The following is a 20,446-nucleotide window of genomic DNA, read 5'->3' as shown; positions in this document are numbered from 1 at the left end:
GTAGATCGACTCCTGACAAACTCTTCCTATATAAACGTGCGGCTCCGAAGTAACATGGCAGCGTGTGCAAAGCGACTGAGAAACATGTGTAGCGGCCGCTTCCGTGTTACAGATTCGGCGCGCACTCTTCACACATAAACGTGCGACTGGGAAAGACGACTGAGAAAGACGTGTAGCTGCCGCTTCCGTTTTGCAGAATTCAATCTTTTTTCAAAATGGGCGCCATGTACTGTTTAGATTTTGATGATTTGCGTGTGATATGATTCAACGGATGTTTATATGAATCGTTTAAAATTCGCCGGCTATTATTCCAAAAAAAAAGCCTTGAATTTCTGATATTTTGCCTTTTCATTTGGGCCTCCAAATTGAAGCCCCGCCCATAGGGCGGGTACCGTTGCTAGTTGGATTAATGAACTAATACGTTGGATTAATGGGGTGTTGATGCAGCACAGACATGGGCTCAATGACCTCCCTTATGAAAGTCTGTATGTATTCCTTGTGTGTAACGTTTCCAGAGCTGAGAATTTACCTCTGGACAGGTCACTACTCCATCACAGGTCATGCAGAAACAACCCTCAGCTCAGACAATAATGTGTAATTTGGCCAGTCCTCTGGCACACAATGGCCAACTCTTTTTGAAAGATATAATGGGATATAGCATGCTTATCCACCAGTAGATGCGAACAGTTGGGACAGTCGGCTCAAGTTCTCCTCCATACTCATTGATGTATTGCACTGCCCAGGAAGCACCAGGATGGTAGTTTATCGTCGGAACAGGAATTGAACCCAGACTAGACAGCGCAAGGACAAATACACGCTACCACTTAGCTAAGCTTCCATCTTCAGGTTCCACTCTGAGCTCTGCATTTAGACATCCAGCACCACTATGATGCATGTCGTGTTTCCAATACTGTCGACCATGCAACCAATATAAAATTTAAACAGATGAATGTTACATTTACTGCACTTCTAGAAGCGTGACATGGAAAAATAGTAGTTTGTCCATCTGCGTGTTACATCTGGGAAAGATCATTTAAAACGCTCAAAACACCACTCCCTTCCACAGCAGCTTGGGGAGGAATATTGGGGGAGGTGGGGCATATATATTGTGGCATGGCCAATAATCCCCCCTTCTGCAGCAGGGGTCAGTAAACCACTTGCACTGTGCCACGAATACAGGCAAACACCATAAGTCGCCTTCACCCCCACCCCCCCTACCCCGTCCCCTCACCCAGAGGTTCTATGATTTTCAGATGTACACACACACACAGAATTTCTTTATTATACATGATCAGGGGTACCCGGCGTTGTCCGGTGGTGTTCGAATCCTTGTTGGTATTTTGAAGAAATCGAATTTTAAATATCTATTTTTTGTGTGGGATATAAAACAACACTTCCCTCCACCCACTGAAGAATGCTGTCGGGTATCGTTTAATATTACCTTTCACATAGCTACAAAGGCTTAGGTGTCCGAAGGAAGCAGTTCAGTTTGGCATTATGAATATAAAATCGGAAAATCCTAGAAACAAATGAAACCCATTAGAATGACCCTTTAGAACCTTTTAGAGTTACCCTTTAGAACCTTTTACAATTACCCTTTAGAACCCCTCAAGAACCCTCGAGAATTACCCTTTAGAACTCCTTAGAATTACCCTTTAGAAATACCGTTTATAAATACCCTTTATAATTACCCTTCAGAACCATTTAGATTTACCTTTTAGAATTACCCTTTAGAACCCTCTAGAATTACACTTTAGAACCCTTTAGAATTAAACAGGTGGGTTAGAAAGGTTGTTCTTCTTCATTTGTGATGGACTGATGAACGGAAAGACGTAGCCAAATATTGAAGCCGCTTCACTGCCTAAAAATCCAGAAACATCCAACTTTCTTTTTGAAAAAATTTTTTTTTTTTAATGTATTTTGCCTAAAACACTCCCTGGCACTCACTGATGAGCCTCTAAAAGTTTATAATAGCAGATAACCCAGTTTCACCAGCTGTTGTAAGTGAATTAGTTTGCAATTGAGTGTGGAATATTTAGGGAGTTTGACAGGAATGTCCTGTGACAGCATAATGGCATGGACCTGTGGCAATTCCTCGGTGTCTTTTGGGTCTTTTGGATCTGAAAGGTCTTCGGTGTCTAAAGGGTCTTTAAGGGTCTTTCGGGACCTCTGGATCTTTGGGGTCTTTTGGGTCATAAAGGGTATTTTGTGTCCTCCAGGTCTTTGGGCGTATTCAAGGTCTTTTCGGTGTTCAGGGTCTTTCAGGGTCTGTTAGGTCATTAGGTTTTTGGGGTCTTTTCGGTCGTCGGAGTATTTAAGGGTCTTCATGGTTTTTTTCCAGTTTTTTTGGTCTTGTAGGTCTTTATAATGTCTTCGGGTTCTTCTGCGTCTTTTTGGTTTTCGAGATATTTTGGGTCTTCTGGGTCTTTAAGGTTATTTTGGGTCTTCAGGATCTTTGAGGTACTTAAGGCTATACAGGATCTTTTAGGTCTTTGGAGTCCTCATGGTATTTTAAGTCCTCGGGGTCTTTTGGGTCCTCGGGGTCTTTTGGGTTTTTAGGGGGTCTTCGTGGTCTTGGGGGTCATAAAGGGTCTTCAAAGGCTTAAGGGGCCTCAGCAGTCTAAAGGGTGGAAAGTTACATTCCAATAGCATGTAAATAATAGACAGGATGCAACCGATGTTCAAACAGTACATAATTAATAGACATATAGTCAGACGGCTTCACTAACCGTGTTTTTCGGTTTTATACACTACCGGTCAAAAGTTTTAGAACCCCTCAATTTTTCCAGTTTTTATTGAAATTTACGCAGTTTAATGTCCAGTGAATAACCTGAAATGGTTCAAAGGTAAACAGTAAACTGCTCGAGGTTTAAAAAAAAGTTTAGGTTAGCAAAAATGGGAAAATAATGTAAATTGCACAGTTATATTGTAAAAAAAAAAAAGAAGGTCTTCTTCAGGGAACATGTAATGGGTTAACAACTTACAGCTGTTCTGCAGCAATGTAATTAAATTAAGTCTTGAAAGTTGATGCAAACAATTCCTACAGATGTCCCAACCTCTGCTGATTACTTGATTACAAACCCCCTGTCTGTATAAAAGCAGTATTGGAACAGACTGTTATTACACCCTCAAGCATTATTTGGACAATATTGCACTGCAGGAAGTAGTATGTTGGAAACTGGAGGAAACTCTGACAGGAAGAGGTCTGGCAGACCCAAAGCCACAACAGAATCAGAAGACAAGTTTCTGAGAGTCAACAGCTTGCTTGATAGGCAACTCACAGGACAACAGCTTCAAGCACAGCTTAACACTGGTCGAAGTAAGCAAGTCTCAGTTTCAACTTTGAAGAGAAGACTTCGAGCTGCAGGTTTGACAGATCGAGTGGCAGCAACAAAAGCAATTGCTAAGATGGCAAAATAAGAAAAAGAGGCTTGCCTGGGCCATGAAGCACCGTCAGTGGACTACTGAAGACTGGAAGAAGGTCTTATGGACCGATGAATCAAAATTTGAAATCTTTGGTTCATCACGCAGGGTTTTTGTACGCCGTCAAGTAGGCGAAAGGATGGTTCAACTGTCAAACATGGAGGAGGAAGCGTGATGGTCTGGGGCTCTTTTGCTGGATCCAGAGTCGGCGACTTGCACAGAATGACTGGCACCCTGAACCAAAAGGGCTACCACAGCATTTTGCAGCGCCATGCAATACCCTCTGGTATACGCCGAGTTGGTCAGGGTTTCATCTTACAGCAAAAATAATGACCTTAAACACACCTCCAGGCTATGTCAAAACTACCTTCGAGGAAAAGAACAAGACAGTAGGCTTCAAATCATGGAATGGCCAGCACAGTCTCCAGACTTAAACCCCATCGAGCTGGTTTGGGATGAACTGGACAGAAGGGTGAAAGCAAAGCAACACACTAGTGCAACACATTTGTGGGAACTTCTGCAACAGTGTTGGGAAGAACTTCCCAAACAATATTTGATTTCCATTGTAGAAAGAATGCCACGAGTGTGTTCGGCGGTTTTTCTGCAAAAGGTGGCTAACTTGCCGAGTCAAAAATTTAAATTAAATTTTGTTCAACAAAATGATTCTATGATTTCTTTCTTATCTCTAATTGTTTATTTGTTCTATGCTTAATTTCAGAGTACATTGAGACATTAAACTGCATAAATTTCAATAAAAACTGGAAAAATTGAGGTGTTCTAAAACTTTTGACTGGTAGTATATATTTCGATATATAGTAAGATTTGACAGATTAACTGAATATATATATATATATATATATATATATATATATTTATGCCTCCCCCGACAAAGTCGCTGGAGGCATTATCTTTTCGGGTTGTCCGTCCATATGTGCGTACGTCCGTAACCTCGTTTTTCTCAGCAACCATATGTCCGATTGAGACGCGAAACTTTCAGGGTAGGAGTGACACCCATGCAGAATGTTTTTATGATAATTGTGACATCATATGTCACGTGGTATGGCAGCCATCTTGGATTTAAAGCAAATAATTAAAATAATATTTCTCAGAAACCGCTGAATGGAAAAATTTGAAACTTGGCACATTGTCAAGTACTCCCAATGTGGAACAAAGCATGGTAATGACGACATCATAGGTGAAGTGGAATACCAGCCAAAAATGTTTATTTTTTAAAATCCCTTCTCTGAAACTGCTTCACTAATCGATGTGAAACCTGTCATGGCTGGTGAAAATTTGATGCTTGAAAACAGCTAAAGGGAGTTAAATCAAACTTGTTTATTTTTAGGACAGTGAATGATGGCATCCACCCATTGTGGGACTATGCGGCGGGATATTGGCGACACAGTCGCATTGTTCTCGTTTATTTTACTTCCTGTATATGTGAAAACCAAGAACTGAAAATATATACCACGTGTGCAACAAAAATGAATAAAACTCGAGATTGAATGAATAACAATAATCTTAAACCTCCTCCTACACTGTCTGGACCCAAGAGCTCTTACATGAGGTATCATTCATCATTACCCTCACCTGAGGAGAGGGTATTGCATTTTAGTCCGTTTGCTTGTCTGTTTGTTTGTCCGCACAGAATAAATATGATTTTCTCTGCAACCGTTGGTCCGATTGACAGGAAATTTTCACCAGAGGTGCATCTCCACCAGTATGATTTTTAAAAATAATTATGACGTCATAGGTCACGTGGTATGGGCTCCATCTTGGAAAACCCGAAAAACTTTGTTCCTCTATATCTCTAAAAACTCTGCATAGAAAAAATTGAGACATGGCTCATTGTAAAGAACTCTCCATGGGGAATAAAATACGTTAATGACGATGTCATAGGTGCCTGTATTATGACGTCATAATTCGACAAGTACAAAACCTCATCCGATCAAGATGAAATTTATTGAGCATCACCTAGGGATAAATTGGTTGAGAAAAAAATAATGATGACGTCATCGGTAACGTGGTTCGGTCGCCATCTTGTAAAAACTGTAAAAAATTGCACCTCTTTATCTCCGAAAGTGCTGCATAGAAAAAATTGAGACATGGCTCTGTAAAGAACTCTCCATGTGGAATAACATATGTTAATGATGATTTCGTAGGTCCCTGGTGTTGGGCTAGTGGCTAGGGTGCCGGCTTAGGATCCTAGGATCCTGGGTTCGAATCCCGGTCGATCGCTGAATTAACGCCAGGGGGGTTGACTCAGCCTGTCATACCTTCCGAGGTCGGCAAATTGAGTACCAGTTCACTGGTAATTCCCTGCTTGTCGTTAAAGGCGGCAAAAAGGGTTGGCGTCAGGAAGGGCATCCGGCCGTAATACATTGCTTCAAAAAGGGGACCGAAAAACAACAACAACCACGGTCCCCGAAAAAGGCCAACCCCTGCTTGCGGGGAAAAATGGCCTCTAAAGGTGGTTTGTTTGTTTGTTTGTTTTATGATGATTTCGTAGGTGCCTCCATTATGACGTCATGATTCGACAAGCACATAACTTCATCCGATCAAGATGAAATTTCTTGAGCATCATCTGGGGATAAATTGGTGAAGAAGAAAAAATGATGATGATGTCATTGGTCACGTGGTTCAGCCGCCATATTTGCTTTAACACAAAAGCCTTAAAAACCACTGAAAACACTTCCTGGCGAGGGTCTGCAATCTGTGATTGCTCTTTCTAGTTGTACGTGTTGTAGTCACAACGTTTACCCTGATCAGACATAATCAGGCAACTTGCGTGTGTGTGTGTGTGTGTGTGTGTGTGTGTGTGTGTGTGTGTGTGTGTGTGTGTGTGTGTGTGTGTGTGTGTGTGTGTGTGTGTGTGCGCGCGCGCGTGCGTGCATGCGTCCAGGCTGGTATGATATTACATCAGTACGCCATTCACACTTGAGTTAATTTTACCCGAAGATATATTTTTTTATGTTAGGCCATCTCATTATGCCCTGGTATATCATGTGCCACTGTCTACTTGCCGACCACCCAGGAAGCCTGTGTGGAGTGAGAGGGAAGAAGAAGAAGCGAATGATGTACGTTTCAACAAAGAATGCAGGTAAGAATACTCCCGTTGTGCAACACTCCAGTGTTTCTTTCTTTAATTGTGATATCTTTCGGAGAATGTGGTGCTTGTTTCAAGCAGGAAAGTTTAAAGTATGATGTGCATAGTGTGTTAGCCTACTCCCTACTGTGTGATTTGGAACACAAATGTCAATGAAAACCGCCAGGTGCCCGTGGACACATTTTGATTTTGCCTATTATGTAGCAGTCCGGATGTGATAACCAAACAAAGGAAATGCAAAACACATGGAAAGTTCCAGAATGTGTGCTGTTGTGGCTAATTGTTCTCTTATGGGTCGCTGCCTTGTCCACGCACCTACGGACCGTACGACGACCGTGTCTGCCGTCAGGTACGAATCTCAACCCTGTCTAACAACACAGCACAAAACAAGCATCTTCGGGGTTCACACACAGCGGCAAACAGATGGCTTGCGAGAGCTTGTTGTTTTCAACCAAATGCAAATTTGAATATATTATCACTTGGCTTCATCTCACCAGACTGCCAGCTGGTCTCACCTCATCCGCTCACCTATCCCACACCCCCTCCACTCTTCTCTACAGACCAATTCAAACGTTTATATTCTTCCTCCGTTCATGCTAAATAATCTTTTAATTGACGTGGTATTCGTTGGCGTAACATGTGTGTGTGTGTGTGCATACGTGCATGTGTTAAAGCAGACATTTCGAATATGAATTGCAAACTCGAGTGTAAAAAGCACAAACACAATTCTCAGAATGAAAATGGGCTTCAAATTACCAAGAGGTTAACAAGGCATGAATATCATAAAAACTTCTACATACCCATTACCCAGGCTTGAAGGATAAAAAGAAATACTTGCAGCCCTTGAGAGTGCCTCCCGAAATGGCAGCATACACGACAGACATTTTGCATGGTTTTTTTTTTTTTTTGGTATACAAGATCGAGGCTCGTGAAAGAGCGAACATTAATCACACAGAAAGACAAACCGACACGTAAAACATATAACATCGGGAGCGGTAGACAAGATGGGGAGAGAGGGGGAAGGACACAAACACAACATTTGAGAGCAGGGACCGAGAGACATGGAGACATCGAGAGATCTGTGGGAGGGAGAGGGCTTTGGTGGGGGGGAGGCATGGGAAGGGGGGGGGGGGGTGGGAGATGTATAAAACATATGGACACTGTCAGGACTTCCAGGAAAGAAGTTGGAATTTCAAACAAGGTGGATCTGGGGTGAATTAGTGGGGGTAGAAGATCAAGGTTTTGTATGGGGGAAGATAAGAGATGGTGGTGAACAGCTGTTTTAAAGACCTGGAGGGAGGAGTGGGATTGAAGGGAGTGAGGGAGTTTGTTCCAGAGGCGGGAGAAAAGAGGAATGAAAGAGTGAAGGTGAGCAGAGAGCCTTGATTTTGTCAGTTTAACCATAAGAGGGTTGCTGGCAGATCTTGTGCGACCTGTAGGAATATTTGGGGGACAGAGCACAGAGAGAGCTGGGGGAGCAAGGCCGGAGAGGATCGTTACTCATCAACACTCTTTCTGTGGCTTTCAAGATGGCTGTAGATTAATTATTTATTCTGTACAGTGAACATGATGCTCATGGAAGAACTAGTAAGACACTAATGTAAGAAACAATGTATATTTACATGAATTATGAGGGCATCATGACACCTTAGGCTGGCAGGATGGCCTAAAGGCGAAAAGTATGCACATTTGCCTCTAAGCTGTCTAACCTGGGTTCAAATCCCGACCTTGCTATAAACTGTCATTTCGGTGTTTCACAGGCAGGGTGATTAATCAATGTGTGGGCCATCCCTCGGATGCACGTTAAACTGGCGTCCCGGCTGCTGACATTATTTGGCGGATGTGAAAGAACCCATGGTGTCCTTGGCCAAGAGAAGGCGAGCGTTCTCCGGCACCATGAACAAATAACAAATTCCTGCCCTAGCATACAGAGGGTTTTGCATCAATACCGCAGCCGTAACCTCAGCCACTGATGCTACCCCGCAGCCATGTACTGCATAGAAACAAAGAAGAACAAGAAACACAAAGTAATCAACGTAATTCAAAATACAGTATATTTACTTACGATCCCAGTATTATGAACAACCAGTTCAGATAGGAAGAACAAATGGTCAACCCGCAGCTCATAAATGGTGCTCACACATGGTGCCCAGCGATACCGCCATGCATCACATGGAGACGGTATTGGGAGGGAGAAGTGTACGATAATTGATTGATTAATTGCATAATTAAAATCAACAAATAATAATCGTAAAATAATTTCTTAATCAATTGACTAATAGCATACCTCAACCACCAGTGTTTCATCCGAAAGTGTAACTTTTTGAAAATTAATTATATTAGTCATTAATCGGAAGAAAATTAAATAAGTAATTGATTAATTGATTAATCAATAAATAATTAATCGATTAGTTTATTTATCAATAAATCAAATATATATTTTATAGCCACATCACTTGGTCACTGTCTTGTCTAAATATCAGCCTCCTAGCTCAAAAGGTGTGGCGTCAGGAAGGGCATCCGGCCATAAAAACATTGCCTCAAACAGGGAACCATGATTGTCATGGGGCCCGCAAGGCTAACCCCTGCTCTAGCAGGGAAAAATGGCCTTAAAACGATCATTCATTCATTTTTTAGCTCAAAAGGTGCCTGAGATATTGTCCAGATGAGAAAGAATATGAATGAATGAATGAATGATCGTTTTAAGGCCATTTTCCCTGCTAGAGCAGGGGTTAGCCTTGCGGGCCCCATGACAATCATGGTTCCCTGTTTGAGGCAATGTTTTTATGGCCGGATGCCCTTCCTGGCGCCAACCCTTAGTCGCCTCTTACGATGCGCAGGGGTCCGGTGTACCTATTCTAAACCGGGGCACACACCGGGATCATTCATCCCAGCAAGCTGGTACTCAATTTGCCGACCTCGGAAGGATGACAGGCTGAGTCAACCCCCCTGGTGTTAATTCAGCGATCGACCGGGATTCAAACCCAGGATCCTAGGATCCCAAGCCGGCACCCTAACCGCTAAGCCAACACCAGGCTAAGAAAGAAAATAAATAAATGATTAATAATGAAAATAAATAGGTGATAATCATTTAAAAAAAAAAAAAGTTATTAAATTAGCTAATAGAATACATAAACACCACCATTTCATCCGAATCTGTAACTTTAAAAAAAAGAAGTGATTAATTAAGTCATTCATCGAATAATTCAATAATTAATTGATTAATTGATTAATCAGTAAATCAAAAATAGCCTTTACAGTCAAATCACTTGGTCATTGTCATGTCTGAATATCAGCTTCCTAACTCAAAAGGTACCTGAGATAATGCCCAGAAGAGAAAGGAAATAAATAAGTGCTTAATTAATCGCTAATAATTAAGTAACTAATCAATTAATTGATTAATCAAAAACAAAATACTGTTTTTGCAAAAGTACTTGCTCACTATTGTACCGAAATTTCAGCTTCCTAGCGCAAAGGACGAGATATCGCCCGGACAAACAAACAAGCAAGAAACCAGAGTGAACACCGAGTACTCCCTTTCAGCGCAGGTCATCCATCGCAGGGCCCCCCTTCGATGCCCCGCGATGACGTCATACAGCACATGGAGATGGAATAGGAAAGGAGCGTGTAAAATTGGATTACAAAGGGGTTGTCAATACATGTGTGTGCAATCTGCAGTCCCATTAGGACAATGCCTGTCCATACTAATCATAATCTTCAGGCATTTGCTATAAATAAAGTTTGCAGCAAAGCAACACCAGAAAGCACAACTGCATTGTTGCATAAAAAAATTGTATCGATATGTCTTGCCAATGAACATTTTCAAGACTCAGCAACAATAAATTATTGGTATAAACACCAGAATTCCTTCAATTTACATGTGTTTGCTGTTTTCCAAAGATCTTCAATGTGTGGAAACTTACAAGTAGTCTGCCCACTGTTACAACTTGAGAAACACTAGTGAAAATCAACCAGTCTATGACCAAGTGGCATGATGAATGATCTTCCAGTGAATTTGCGACAGGATGGATGTAGGGCAGCAAACATCAAGAACCAGCACGAAAGAAAAATCACTCCGGAGGTCAGGACTGATGGACTGCAGAGTTATCCTCTCATTCTTTGGCATGATTGTGTGACTTCTCTTAATGAGATTGAATTAACTTTGCAATGCCAATCAGGTAATTGCATAAAGGTATTAAAGCTGTCATGGTCTGAAAAATAAATCAGAATTTGTTTGGGCCTTATTGTGACAGTTTGATACATAAAACATAACCATTTAAACCCCAATTGTGTAATGCCAATGATGACACAATAAGGCGAGGCACAACATCCATCCTGTGTGAAACCATATATTACATACTGTCCATTGACAAATGTGTCAAAGGACACGTTACTTTTAATGGAGAAAAGGAGATTAAAATCGATTAACTTAATTTTTTTAGAAATTCTACACAAAATATAGCCAGGCAGTCACTGGTGATGGTTATTTATTTCACTAGATAGTGTGTGTGTGTGTGTGTGTGTGTGTGTGTGTGTGTGTGTGTGTGTGTGTGTGTGTGTGTGTGTGTGTGTGTGTGTGTGTGTCCGTAACTCCAAAACCATGTAACCTAGCGGACCCAAATTTTGTGACACCTAGGAGTGAATAAATGAAAACTGGGTGTTTAGGTGTGTTTAAACACAACCCTTTGAAGATCATATATGCTAAAATCTGCGCTAAAACTAGAAACAGGCTTACGTTTGGTCAGCCTACGTTCAGCTCGCTCAGCTCGGGGTCATAATTCCACCATTTTCTCAGCTCAGATCAAAATTGCCTTGCCTAAAATCAGGTCGGTTTCTGGACAATAAAGCTTCATATCTACAAATCATAAATCGCTGTTCTTCATACCTGTGATGGATACCTGCAGTGGTTGGAGGAGGGTGCCTGCCTTCCCCTCCCCTCTCCTCACGCTGCATTCACTTCCCCTCTCCTCATGCTGTCTTCCATTCCCCTCCACTACATATATATCTTGTATTATAAAACAGGAGTGTTTGTCCATCAGTAGGTCCCCAAACTACTCCCTCAGTTTTGGGGCTAGCCTCGCCAAACCTCCTGTGGAACGTTTTGGGGTCCCAGCGAATGTTCTAAGGTAGGCAGCAGGTTTCAAAAATTCCTCAATAAAATTATGATTTTGAAAATGACTCAATACGAACCTGCCACGAATCCAGAAGTGAACAGATGACGACAATGAGCTGATTTAATAATATCCCAATACAACCGTCATTTAACACAGTATTTTGTTAAAATATCAATTTATGATTGGAATGACGTTTGGAATTGAGTGAATACAATTACGATTTTGAATTTGTAATTGAAGACCATAGAATTATAACCAGGCTAAGTCACATTTTATTTTTTTCCCCCGTTTTTCACGTTTTTCACGTTTTTCAAAATATTTCCACGTTTTTCTCGAAATGACTAAAATGTGACAGCCTGGTTATAATTCTATGGTCTTCAATTGTATTCACCCAACTGTATGGAACTACTTCACATCTGGATATAAATATTTGTTGATGTCACAAATGTTTTTAAAAGTTTATTTTTTATATTAATGCTATTTAAATTGTGATTGGAGTTATGCTGTTTGGAATGAAAATTTGGATATTGAGTTCAAGTGAATCACGAAATGCCGCGAGGGTTTCTACCTTCTAAGTGTGACATTCGCAGATCGCCATATGCAGATTCGCCATTAACTGGGTAGAGAACCATTCAAACGGGTAAGTTTTTGTGGAAGTCCTTTACAAACCTGCTGTCCATGCTTGATGTTCGACTACAGGCGCCACAGGAATGTGGAATTTATTTGTTCCATGGTTTCCCATTCGTCGTTTGTTTTACCTAAGTCTTTCACGAACCTGCTGTCCATGTCTGACATGCGACTCAAGGTGCTACAGGAATGTGGAATTTATTGGTTTCATGCTTTAGCATTCACCTTTTCTGCATTGTCTGTTTGCTTATGGCCTCCACCCCAACCCGTGCATAGCACGGGTACCTTGCTAGTATATATATATATATATATATATATATATATATATATATATATATATATATATATATATATATATATATATATATATATATGTATATATATATGTATATATATATGTATATATACACAGTCACGTGAAAAAGTAAGTACACCCCATGTAAAGTTTTGACTTTTTCAACATATTTCAACATACGGCTATTTGATCTTCATTTCAACAATATTGATAGGTAAAGGTGATATAATACAACAAATATCATGAAACATTTACATTTTGTAGTCCATTGTATATTTTAAATAAACAAATGCAAATTTCGCATGTGGAAAAAGTAAGTACACCCCATGAAATGTTTTTTTTATCTTTTTAACATATGTGGACATATCAATATTTGATCTTCATTTAAACAGTATCTATAGATAAAGGTGATCTAATTGAACAAAAAACAATGACAAATTGACTTTGCAATAATTTATTCAACAAAAAATTGTTGCACAGCATGCACAATTGCATGCACAGCTCGTTTCAAATCCCCCCACAACATCTCGATGGGATTTAGATCTGGGCTTTGACTTGGCCATTCCAGAACCCTCCATTTCTTTCTTTTCAGCCGTTCCTTGGTGGATTTACTGGAATGTTTAGGGTCATTGTCATGTTGCAAGGTCCACCTTCGGTTGAGCTTCAACTTTCTGACAGACGGCCTCGCATTATCCTCAAGCACCCTCTGGTACAATGAAGAATTCATAGTGGATTCTATGATGGTGAGCTGCCCAGGCCCTGATGGAGCAAAGCTGCCCCAAACCATAATATTTCCACCACCGTGCTTTACAGTTGGTATCAGGTTCTTGTGGTCAAATGCTGTCTTTGGTTTTCGCCAAACATGTCTTCTGGTACTGTGGCCAAATAGCTCTACCTTTGACTCATCTGTCCAGAGCACATTGCTCCAGAAGTGCTGGTCTTTGCCGAGGTGTTCATTGGCAAACTTTAGTCTTGCCCTGATGTTCTTTTTGGACAGCAAAGGTTTCCTCCTGGCACACCTCCCATGTAGATCAAATTTGTGCAGCCTCTTTCTAATGGTAGACTCGTGCACTTTGACATCAACAGTGGCAAGAGCTACCTGTAGGTCCCGTGATGACATTCTGGGGTTCTTAGAGACTTCTTTCAGCATATTGAGGTCTGCTCTCGGGCTGAACTTGCTGGGGCGGCCTGGCCTGAACAAATTGGCAGTTGTTTGGAATCTTCTCCACTTGTAGATGCTTTTCCGGACAGTCGAATGATTGATTTCAAATTGTTTGGAGATCTTTTTAAATCCCTTCCCAGACTCGTAGGCATCTATAACCTTCTTTCTGAAGGCCTCAGAGAGCTCTTTTGATCGAGGCATGGTGACGCCGCACACTTCAACAACAAAGAGCAAACCAAACGAAATGTCTGAGGTTTAAATAAGACAGGTTCCTCGAAGATCCTCTCTAACGATGTTCTAATCATTTGCACCTGAGCTGGTGCACCTGATTCTAATTTTAGGTATTTGAAGTAGTGATAAATGTAGGGGTGTACTTACTTTTTCCACATGCGAAATTTGCATTGATGTTTATTTAAATTATAGAATGGACTACAAAATGTAAATGTTTCATGATATTTGTTATATTATATCACCTTTATCTATCAATATTGTTGAAATGAAGATCAAATAGCTGTATGTTGAAATATGCTGAAAAAGTCAAAACTTTGCATGCGGTGTACTTACTTTTTCACGTGACTGTATATATATATATATATAATATATATATATATATATATATACATATATATATATATACATATATATACATATATATACATATATATACATATATATATATATATATATATATATATATATATATATATATATATATATATATATATATATATATATATATATATATATATATATATATATATATATATATATATATATATATATATAGATATATAATCGTTAGATTAAATAAGACGCGGACGACGTAGCTTCAGGACGTCGATCTTTAATTGTCGACAAGCTTTCGACCAACAAAGGTCTACTCCTGAGTCTACAAAAACATCAGGCATGTATATCAGTCAAGTATGTATAGTGATATGTGTGTGAGATGTGTGATGTGTGTAGAAAATGCATACAGAAGGAAGAGCCACGCGAAAGTTCACTCACCGGCCCCAAGTTCAACGGAAGTGACCGTTTGCGTTACAGTTAGGGTGCACGTGCATATACAAATATAGAGATATACATACATAAACACACAAGCATATATTCATATCCCATTTATATTCATATAATATATTTATATATTTATATAAATGACATATAAAGGTAGAATGAATGAATGAATGAATGATGAATGAATCACACACCACGATTCTGAAACGTGAGTCCTTTTGGATACACAAACTTCGGACAAAAGTCCCTCATGGCATAAATTTTGATGACTAAAGCATGTTCCCACATCAACCCAATCAAATTGTTAACCGTAACCCATTCATTCATTCATCATTCATTCATTCATTCATTCTACCTTTATATGTCATTTATATAAATATATAAATATATTATATGAATATAAATGGGATATGAATATATGCTTGTGTGTTTATGGATGTATATCTCTATATTTGTATATGCACGTGCACCCTAACTGTAACGCAAACGGTCACTTCCGTTGAACTTGGGGCCGGTGAGTGAACTTTGGCGTGGCTCTTCCTTCTGTATGCATTTTCTACACACATCACACATCTCACACACATATCACTATACATACTTGACTGATATACATGCCTGCTGTTTTTGTAGACTCAGGAGAAGACCTTTGTTGGTCGAAAGCTTGTCGACAATTAAAGATCGACGTCCTGAAGCTACGTCCGCGTCTTATTTAATCTAACGATTATTTATTCAATACAAATGAGACGCCCTGCTCGTACTTTGGAGTTTCTACTATTTCTTACAGTTATATATATATATATATATATATATATATATACATATATATATATATATATATATATATATATATATATATATATATATATATATATATATATATATATATATATATATATATATAATGTATCGGTTGCCGCTGAACATACACAATCGCCTTACACCTGCCGAGGACGCAACCACGGAGCAATCGCTGTGCCGGGCTCGCCCAGACCGCCCGGCCACACCCAGTCTCGCCGTTCCCGGGCATGTCCAGGCACGCCCGGCCCGTCCGGCGTCACCCAGTCTCGCCGTTCCCGGGCATGTCCAGACTCGCCCAGGTCTCCCGGACACGCCCAGTCGCGCCTTTTAAGGGCAAACGCTCCGTCATGAGATATTTGAGTGCTTGCATATAATGCTGCCCGATAAACGGGCTTTTGAGAGTACCCGAGTTGATTTGATGCAATGAAGAAACTCGGACGAATTCCAGCTTTTTGTCGCGTCCATTCTTTCGATTCGAGTTGGAGCACAGCTCCTTCATTGGTGACCTACCGACATGGACACGGCAGTTGCCCTCAAACTGCCTACCTTCTGGGAGGCTCACGCGGCGGTTTGGTTCGCCCAGGCGGACTCCCAGTTCGCCCTGCGAGGCATCACCGCCGACGACACCCGTTTCCATCATGTGGTAGCAGCACTCGGCTCAGCCACCGCGGCCCGCGCCCTCACCCTCCTCCAGCACCCGCCAGCCGCTGACAAGTACGGCGCGATCAAGAAGCTCCTCCTCGATGCTTTCGCCCTCTCATCGGCGGAACGCGCACGGCGCCTGCTCGACCTGCCCGTGCTCGGCGACACGCGCCCGTCCGAGCGAATGGATTACATGCTCTCGTTGCTCGGGGAGCACGCCCCGGATTTTCTTTTTCAAGAGCTGTTCCTCCGTCAGCTGCCTAGCCAGGTACGCCTCGCCCTGGCAAGCACGCAGATCACGGATCCCCGCGCCCTCGCCAGGGAAGCCGACAAGATCTCCTCGGCAGGCCAACGCATCGCGGCAGCGACCTGGAGCCCGCCGCCGTCCGTAGCAACGCCCATGGCGCCTGAGCACCCGGCACGGTCGGCGGCTGAACTGCCGGCACAATTGGCGGCCGCTACGCCGCGCCGACCGCCTCCAACACGACGACCGGGGCCTACACCTGACCAGGCGTGGTGTTACTACCATGCCAGGTTCGGACAAAAGGCCCAGACATGCCGACCCCCGTGCACTTTCGGCAAGTCGGGAAACGGCCGGGCCGGCGTTCATTACCAGCCATGAGCGCCGGCCACACGGGCAACTTACTTTTTATCAGGGACAAAGCGTCCGGACGGCGCTTCCTGTGTGACACCGGCGCCCAACTGAGCGTCATACCCGCCTCCGATCAGGACAGGCAGTCCGCGGTTTGCGGCCCCTCCTTGGGGGCGGCCAACGGATCGGCCATCCGCACCTTCGGCCCGCACAACGTCACCCTCTGCTTCGGCAGCCAGCACTTTCATTGGACTTTTGTGACCGCAAGCGTGCCCATGGCTCTGCTGGGCGCCGACTTCCTCTGCGCACACGGGCTGCTGGTTGACGTCAAACGGCGTCGCCTCGTCAACGCCGAGACCTTCAGCTCCCTGGCATGCACGTTGAGCAGCCCCGCACCGACCGAGCTAGCATGCGCCCTCCCGGCGGCGAACGAGTTTGCTCGCCTGCTCGCGGAGTTCCCGGCCCTCATGCGGCCGACGTTTTCGGCCGTCGTGGTACGACATGGTATCGAGCACCACATACCAACTACGGGCCTGCCGGTCTACGCCAGAGCCCGCCGCCTCGACCCAGCCAAGCTCGCCGTGGCCAAAGCCGAGTTCGACGCTTTGGAACACCTCGGCATCGTGCGGCGCTCCGATAGCGCGTGGGCTTCGCCACTACACATCGTACCGAAGCCGGGGGGCGGCTGGCGCCCATGTGTTGACTACTGCCGCCTTAACGACGTTACCACCCCCGACAGGTATCCGATCCCGCACATTCAAGACTTCTCCGCCCGTTTGGCAGGACGGGTCATTTTTTTGAAGATCGATTTGATGCGAGGATACCACCAGGTACCTGTCAGGCCGGCCGACGTCCCAAAAACGGCCGTCATCACGCCGTTCGGCTTATTCGAATTCCTTCAAATGCCATTTTGCCTCAAGAACGCGGCTCAGGCGTTCCAGCGCTTGATGGACGGCATGCTGCACGACCTGCCGTTCCTCTTCGTGTACCTGGACGACATCCTCGTCGCCAGCGCGTCCCGGGCCGAGCACCTCCTCCACCTCCGAACACTATTCGGGCGCCTCAGCGAGCACGGCCTAATCGTCAACCCGGCCAAATGCCACTTCGGCACGACGGCCGTTGATTTTTTGGGCCACCACATCACCAAGAACGGGGTCGTGCCGCTGCCTACCAAGGTCAAGGCCATCACAGCGTTTCCGCATCCCCGCTCCATCAAGGCCCTGCAGTAGTTCCTCGGAATGGTGAATTTCTATCACCGCTTCGTGCCCCGCGCTGCTCAGCTCATGCGGCCCCTCTACGAAGCCCTCCGGGGCAAGCCGGCCAAACACGACGTCGTCTGGTCCGCAGCCATGGACGCGGCATTTACAAGCTCAAAGCGGGCCCTCGCCGACGCAACACTGCTCGCTCACCCGGTGCTCAACGCTCCCATCGCCCTCACCACGGATGCCTCCGACTACGCGGTGGGCGCCGTACATGAGCAATGGGTGAACGGGGTTTGGCAGCCACTCGTTTTTTTCAGCCGGCAACTCCGGCCGAACGAGCTCAAATATAGCACGTTTGACCGCAAGCTCCTCGGTCTACACCTGGCCGTTCGCCATTTCCGCCACCTCCTGGAGGGCCGACCCTTCACGGCTTTCGTTGACCACAAGCCGTTGGTTTACGCAATGGCCAAAGTCATGGAGCCATGGTCGGCCCGCCAGCAGCGCCACCTCTCCGCCGTGTCTGAGTTTACCATGGACATCCGGCACGTCGCCGGCAAAGACAACGCCGTGGCCGACTGTCTTTCTCGGGCCAGCGCGAACGCGGTCCACCTCGGCGTGGACTTCGCGCTTATGGCGGCTGACCAGACCACCGACACCACGGTGCAAGCCCTCCGGGCGGCGGACACGGGCCTCCGCCTGGCCGACGTCCCCTTCACGGACACTGTCCTGCTCTGCGACGTCTCCCAAGGTCAGCCTCGCCCCATCGTGCCCGTTACCTGGCAACGCCGCATCTTCGCCTCCCTCCACGGCCTTTCCCACCTGGGCCGGAAAGCTTCCCAGAAGCTGGTGTCGGCGCGATTCGTCTGGCACGGCCTTCGACGGGATGTCCGCGATTGGACCAGCACCTGCACGGCCTGCCAACAGGCCAAGGTCCACCGACAAACCCAGGGCCAGCTGGCACCTTTCACCGTGCCCGAACGGCATTTCGACCACGTCAACGTGGACCTGGTGGGCCCGCTCCCCCCATCACGGGGTTTCACACACCTGCTCACCATGGTGGACAGGACCACCAGGTGGCCGGAGGCCGTTCCCCTCATCTCCACTGCCGACGTGGCGCAGGCTTTCATCGCCACCTGGGTCGCCCGTTTCGGCGCACCGGCGGACATCTCTTCGGACCGTGGGCCGCAGTTCACCTCCGAGCTGTGGGGCACGGTCGCCCGCAACCTGGGGGTCAGGCTCCACCGTACCACGGCCTACCACCCCCAAGCCAATGGGTTGTGCGAGCGGTTCCACCGTTCCATGAAGGCCGCGCTCATGGCCGGCCTTCAGGACGGCGGCTGGACCGCCCGGCTACCGTGGGTCCTTTTGGGCCTCCGCACGGCCCCCAAGGAGGACCTCCGGGCGTCCACCGCCGAGCTGGTCTACGGCCAGCCGCGACGCATCCCGAGCGAATTCGTGCCCGACTCTACCAATCCCTGGTCCGCAGCTCGCCAGCGCTCGGACCTCCAGGAGACCGCCCGACGGTTTGCCCCCGTGCCAACGTCCCACCACGGTGACCCCCAGGCCTACGTCCCCCCAGCGCTTCGCACAGCGGAGTACGTTATCGTGCTTCATGACGCACACCGGGGGCCACTCAGGCCGCCGTACGACGGACCCTTCCGGGTCCTGCGACGGGACGACAAGTCCTTCGTCATCGACGTCGGCGGCAGGTCGGACCGGATTTTGGTGGACCGCCTCAAGCCGGCGCACGTGGACATTGACCAACCACCTCGGTTGGCCCTTCCTCCGCGGCGAGGCCGCCCCCCGGCCCTTGTCCACGGTGCCTCCCGCTCGACCACCCACCCCCACACCGGACCCCCCTCCCCCACGACCCTCCAGGGGTCGCTTCGGCCAGGTCATCAGGACCCCCCTTAAATTGACCCTCCCGGTGCAAGTCGATTCTGGGGGGGCGTGTGTAGCGGTTGCCGCTGAACATACACAATCGCCTTACACCTGCCGAGGACGCAACCACGGAGCGATCGCTGTGCCGGGCTCGCCCAGACTGCCCGGAGATGCTCAGTCTCGCCTTTCCCGGGCATGCCCGGACTCGGCTTTCCCGGGCTCGCCCGGCCCGTCCGGCGACACCCAGTCTCGCCGTTCCCGGGCATGTCCAGGCACGCCCGGCCCGTCCGGCGACACCCAGTCTCGCCGTTCCCGGGCATGTCCAGACTCGCCCAGGTCTCCCGGACACGCCCAGTCGCGCCTTTTAAGGGCAAACGCTCCGGCATGAGATATTCGAGTGCTTGTATGTAATGCTGCCCGATAAACGGGCTTTTGAGAGTACCCGAGTTGATTTGATGCAATAAAGAAACTCGGACGAATTCCAGCTTTTTGTCGCGTCCATTCTTTCGATTCGAGTTGGAGCACAGCTCCTTCAATATATATATATATATATATATATATATATATATATATATATATATATATATATATAT

At 45.4% G+C, this 20,446-nt stretch overlaps 1 protein-coding gene across 4 annotated transcripts in view; it reads left to right on the top strand.

The window, feature by feature from the left end:
- The window catches only part of LOC137429354 (protein PALS2-like), a 729,474-nt gene that overhangs the window by 476,599 nt on the left and 232,429 nt on the right, over positions 1-20,446 (top strand). For 2 of the 4 annotated variants that reach the window (XM_078779703.1, XM_078779702.1), the window contains one exon: positions 6,458-6,523. In XM_078779703.1, the coding sequence (XP_078635829.1) occupies positions 6,458-6,523 (66 nt within the window). Of the gene's footprint in view, positions 1-2,943; positions 2,972-6,457; positions 6,524-20,446 lie in introns of all 4 variants that reach the window. The other 2 variants (XM_078779704.1, XM_078779705.1) reach the window with 2 other exon arrangements.

Source organism: Myxine glutinosa, chromosome 6 (genome assembly GCF_964187855.1).
Source record: "Myxine glutinosa chromosome 6, kmMyxGlut1.1, whole genome shotgun sequence".
In the NCBI taxonomy this organism is placed as follows: Eukaryota; Metazoa; Chordata; class Myxini; order Myxiniformes; family Myxinidae; genus Myxine; species Myxine glutinosa.
Note: the sequence above shows the minus strand (reverse complement) of the source record. Positions and strands in the feature narration are given on the sequence as shown.